The sequence below is a fragment of the Aplysia californica genome, unplaced genomic scaffold (genome assembly GCF_000002075.1).
Source record: "Aplysia californica isolate F4 #8 unplaced genomic scaffold, AplCal3.0 scaffold00436, whole genome shotgun sequence".
Lineage (NCBI taxonomy): Eukaryota > Metazoa > Mollusca > Gastropoda > Aplysiida > Aplysiidae > Aplysia > Aplysia californica.
In genome coordinates, this window is record NW_004797706.1 from 193,412 (window position 1) to 199,001 (window position 5,590).

General features: G+C 38.4%; 1 protein-coding gene across 1 annotated transcript; it reads right to left on the reverse strand.

The window, feature by feature from the left end:
• Positions 1-2,465: 2,465 nt before the first annotated feature.
• Positions 2,466-4,406, reverse strand: LOC101846600 (serine/threonine-protein kinase ppk16-like). The gene is made up of 3 exons (XM_005104795.1): positions 3,804-4,406; positions 3,055-3,167; positions 2,466-2,580 (listed from the first exon to the last, which is right to left on the reverse strand). The coding sequence occupies exons 1-3, from the start codon at positions 4,404-4,406 to the stop codon at positions 2,466-2,468; spliced, it is 831 nt and encodes a 276-aa protein (XP_005104852.1).
• Positions 4,407-5,590: the final 1,184 nt, after the last annotated feature.

Genomic DNA, 5,590 nt, shown 5'->3' on the forward strand with positions numbered 1-5,590 from the left:
CACACACACACACACACACACACACACACACACACACACACACACACACACACACACATACACACACACACAGTGACCAGCCTTTCTTACCTATTTTTTTTCGAAGAAATTGACGCTGTGGGAAGACAGGCACCAATTTTGAATTAGGGATGTTCTGTAAAAAAAATGAGGCCTCATGAAAATATTTTGATGATAGAACCCTTTTCAAAACTGACGTAGTAACAAAATTAAAGACAAAAAATGCAATCAAAATCTAAGCATTATTGTTTGAGTAAAAGATAATGGAAAGAACCCGTGTATTATGCAATCAGACTAACAAACACAAATTGAAAAGAAAGAAGTTTGTGAACAGATAGTCATGATTTCTTGTTATTTTAACACAGATAATGAACGTTTACAAAAGTGGCTACATGATAGGCAGAAATAGCCTATGAGCCTTTAACGACATCCTTTGAACAAATAAGTCAGATCACGAGTGGCTACAAACATGGAAGAGGACGGTCCTCATATCTTAAGCCACGCCTTTTATTCCCCCATTGTAAGACCTCAAAACGAGCGACTGAGCTGAGAGTGTTGTGGTTGGCCATTGTTCGGTTCCCCTTGGGGAATACTGTAACATTTCTGCTGTGTTCACGTTTCTTTGAAAAATCCCTTTGTTTTCTTTTTTAACTCTCGAGTCGTAGAATGTGGGGAGCCTGGCCACTCTTTGTAGTTGTTGCTTTTGTTGTTTGTTTGTTTTTTGTTTTGTTTTTGTTTTTCTTGTCGTTCTCTGTTAATAATAAGGAGAATATAGAAGGGATATGGGAGGGGGGTGTAACAATGAGCGGTGTAAGGACATAAAGGGTGTCGAGGAGAGGAAAGCGTGAGGGTAGAAAAGGGGGGGGGGGGTAAATTTGCGTTTTAATGGGAATAAAGGAGAGTTGGGGGGGATATTTGGGGGAATGCGGGGTTTGGATTTGTAGCGATTAAATCTATTCTTTTTTTTTTTCTTTTTTTTTTGGTTACCAAACATGCATTTATCCTTGGAGTGACTGAAAAGGCGCTCTTATTTCCGGCGTGACTTGAGATGTGTTCAAAATGGTCATTTTTTTTTTTTTTTGGAGCCAACAAACAAACACACAGATAGGCACACCTAGATAATGGCTGTGTCGGTAGAGAATATTAGATTCACCCTATGAACATTCTGATAATGTTCAACGATATGACACACAAACAAGGCTGCTACATTTTGTAACAAGTAAAGAAAGGACAAGTTCTGTTGTAAACCCTCATCCCAAAGCGTAACTCCAAGAGCTGGCTGCTGCTTATCGTAGTTTCTTTACTTTTGTTAAGAAGGTTTTAATTCTTTCCTTCTTGTATTGTTGTAGTTATAAAAGTAACAATAAACAGAATGGATACATGTAAAAAAAAAAAATCTATGAAGTTGAAAATTTGAAAAAGGAGAGTAGTGTTTGGAAAGAGTTTAAAAACTGGTTGTCTGCTGGGTACTCTAGGAAAATATATTATTTCAAAGAGAAAAATGTTTATTTTGATAGGTGCATTTCTTTTTATATATATATATATATATATATATAGATAGATATATATATATAGATAGATATAGATAGATAGATAGATAGATATAGATATATATAGATATAGATATGTATATTCATCGCTACAGTTCTCTTCATCACTGAACACGTCTTTTCCCTCTCAGTTTTCACGGGCTTGGGACCGTCACAGAGTACACAGTACACTGAGGCCTGATTAAAAAGACGGCGCTACCGAGCGCTCACGTCTGGGGGAGTTAGTGTTAGTTAATTAGTGATTAGAGTTGGTTAGTTAGTGATTAGTATTAGTTAATTAGATTGTTAAAAATGGTTAATGGTAGTAGTTTAGAGGTTAATTTTGGTTTGTAAACGGTTGATAAAAGTTCGTTAATTGTTGGCACTGATTAGTTAGTATTGGGCGCAGGTTTGTCAGTGGGTGATGGAGACAGCTAATGTTTTACAACTTGAGTTTGTTAAATAAGGTGTAATGATGGTTAGCTAGTGTTTTAGAATTGGTCAGCTGGTATTTTATAGCAAGCGTTATTCAGTTAATTGGATAATTATTGTTAATTAGTTAATATTATTATATTGAAGTTAGTGTTCATTACTTGGTGCTCTTTTCTGAATAAATTTTTAGTCTGTTATTCATTTGATTTAGTGACTTTTATTTTGTGGAATATATTAAGTTGATACTCGTTACTTTGTATCTAATGTTAGTAAGTACGTTTTTAAGTTTCCGTTAATATTTTGAAAATATGTAATAGTTTAAACTCAAAGATGGTGCCAAATCTGTAATTAAAAATGAAGATAGCAAGAACTTTAAAATCTCGGTGTCGGAATGTGTTATATTAATTTGTTAATAAGAAATAGATATTAGTATTAAGTTAGTTTATAAAAAGAAAAAAGGTTGCGACTACCAAAGGTCCGTGTTTCTCACAAACCCTCCATAATTCCCCTGAGCTTCTCACGAGTAGACAAGAACTCCAAGAGGCCGGGAACAGACAGTCGCTTCTGAGGATCTCTGCGCAAAAGTCCTTTCAGAACTTTTCTGTGGAGGAAAAAAACAAACAGATTGAGGTTAGAAAATATTTTATAAATATCAGTACAAAATACATTCATAGTTCTTTGAGTGTCAAACATCAACTGAATGTAGCTGGAAGTAAAGTTATACAAGCTGGTAATTATAAAATAGTTTTGTACACTCAAATTGGGAATTTACTACTTCATAGTACAAAGCTTTTGATGTGAGAGATGTCCCGAATAGTAAAACACTGGAAAATCTAAAGTTTATAAAAAGTATAAATATAACTTTATCTAATCCTCGTGCGGACATCTTGTTTAAGGCGGCATTTTGATGTCAAAGTACAAACATAAATTCCTACTGGATCTATTTTTTTATAATCAATAATAATACCACCCCAAAACTTAAAACCAAAGTCTAAGCTAGTAGGTATTCCAATATGCAATACATAGTACTGAAAAATGGCATTAGTAGCTGAAACAAAATCTATTGTTATCTTACCTGTACATTTCAGGCAGAGAAGAATTCCTCACAGCGTCCAGTAGATCCAGGTCTGCTGGTTTGAGTCTGAAAACCAGTGACCACAGCGTGGCTCCCAGTGCGTATGCGTCCATCTGAGAAGAGAAAAGTAGGTAGGGAGATATTAGATGTCGGAACCCTGGCTTAAAAGATTGCTATAAACATCTTAAATTATTTTAAATTTCTTAAATTATATAAGACTAAGAGAGAAAATAAAAGGCAACTTTAACGAAATAAAGGAAAAGATACACGAAAGTAGGAAATATTATGACGAAATCATGTTGCATTAATGTCACAATGACAATGACAATGACAATATTTATTCATCTCGCAGGGAGGAATATGTCTTGGTCGTTAACAATGGCAGTAGACGTTACAAAAGTTAGACTTAAAGGTGCACTCACGCAAACGCACAACAAGACATGACATTAGGCCAAGTAAATACATGTCACACGTGCTGGGACAACCCGCTCCGTAAAACATTCCCTCTCTTTCTATCTCTATCTCTCTCTATATATATATCTCTCTATCTCTCCCTCCCCTCCTCTCTCTCTCTCTCTCTCTCTCTCTCTCTCTCTCTCTCTCTCTCTCTCTCATTTGCTTTGTAAAAAAAAAAAAACTTTAAAAGATATACATAATGCTACATTTCTGAAAATGAATGCCAAAATTTTAGAAAGTCAAAATAAAGAGACCATAAACTGTTTTTAAAAAGTTCGAAACGAAAAACTTACCAAAAAAGGGTCGAATTTGCATCCAAGGAAAAACTCAAATCCAAGGTATCCAAGAGTTCCTCTCCACCGACTCACAGTGTTTTTTCCATTAGGTAAGATCCGAGAACAACCAAAGTCTCCAAGGATGGCGTTGTCGGAGGCGTCTAGGAAGATGTTGGCTGGCTTCACGTCCCCGTGTACACAGCGCTGGTCGTGGAGATATCTCAGGGCACAGGTGGTTTGCACAAAAACCCGTTCCACTTGGTCCCGCTGGAGCGACTGACGCAATCCATCCAAAGATCCCTGAGAACACAGAGGCATACAGATAGCCAGGAAGCTGTCACACGTGACCACCCAGTCCATCTTCATGAGGTGCGGGTGCTGAACGTTGTGCATGATGGTCAACTCCTCGGTTATGTCCCTGAGACCTCGATGTCGTACTTTACTGTCCAGGTAAGGGATCTTCTTGATTGCCTTACGAATGGAGTCGTCGTTCTTCATGGAAGCTTCCAGAACTTGCGAATTCTTCTTCTTGGCAAGGACACGCACAAACTTCATGTTGAAATTCTCCAGAAAGTCTCCATCACGAATGACGGTGACATCGGGAAACGTGAGAGTAGCCATGCTAGATATCTGCCGAGTTGTCGAGAAATTCTCTAGAGGAAAATACAAGACGTATCCAACCTGTCACTGCGAGAGCGATATGTTGAACTGAAGAAATTTCCAGACCCCTTCACTTTTATAGTGGAGTCAAGCGTCCCCCTAAAGAGGGGTATTTGTCTTCAAAAACACCGACACCGATTGTCGGCCCTTGCTTTGACACGGCTTCCATTGTTCACATCACAGACGCCGGACGCATTGACCATCAGACATCAAAGGGCGGTCACTCAACAATGACCATCAGACATCAAAGGGCGGTCACCCAACAATGACCATCAGACATCAAAGGGCGGTCACCCAACAATGACCATCAGACCTCAAAGAGCGGCTTCCCCATAGAAGGCGACACACATTGACCAGCCACTCTCACAAGCTCACAGATGGTGTACAAAGTGCAACAGAGTTAAAGAAACACTTGTCTTGTTTTCCTGCAAAAGATGTTTCGAAAAAAAAAAAAAATTATTTTGACACATTTGAAAAAGTACGAACAAGTAACCTTTTTTCCTTAAAGTAAATTTCTCTCAGTCTTGGCTTTCCTTTTATTTTTTATTTTTTAAATTTGTTTTGTTTTTCTTTGCTTTCAATTGGTACTCATGGAAACAGTAATATGTAAACACGGTGAGAAAAATTATAATGCGTTACACAGCTCTTTGCGGGCAAATAGGCTCCTCTATAATTATTTGTTACTAGCGTATTTTCCTTTTTTTCTGTTTTGGTTTATTTTTTAAAAGAATTTTTTTTTTGGTTGGGGGGAGGGCTGAGGGGGGTTGTTGTCATAAACCTTAACAACGATTGTCGGCCCTTGCTTTGACACGGCCTCCATTGTCTACATCACAGACTCCGCCGCTATGACCAGTAGGCATCAAAGGGCGGTCAACCAGTGGAGACCAGCAGACATTAAAGGACAGTCACTCAGTGGAGACTAGCAGACATTAAAAGTCGGTAATCCAACACTGATCATCAGAAATCAAAGGGCGGTCATTCGTCTGCGACCACCTGACAGCAAGGAGCGGTCACCCAATTGTGACCAGTAGACAGCAAAGGGAAATCACACAATCACAACTACCAGACATCAAAGGGCGGTCACCCAGCCGTGACTAGCACACGTCAAAGAGCGGCTTTCCCAAAGAAGACCGACACACAGTGAC

Bases quoted from the DNA above. Each gene is read 5' to 3' on its own strand.
- LOC101846600 (XM_005104795.1), bottom strand. From the start codon at position 4,406: ATGGCTACTCTCACGTTTCCCGATGTCACCGTCATTCGTGATGGAGAC. The intron at 3,168-3,803 runs GTAAGTTTTTCG...TTCTCTTCTCAG, and splicing joins GCAAATTCGACCCTTTTTTG to ATGGACGCATACGCACTGGG. The intron at 2,581-3,054 runs GTAAGATAACAA...TTTCCTCCACAG, and splicing joins TCTCTGCCTGAAATGTACAG to AAAAGTTCTGAAAGGACTTT.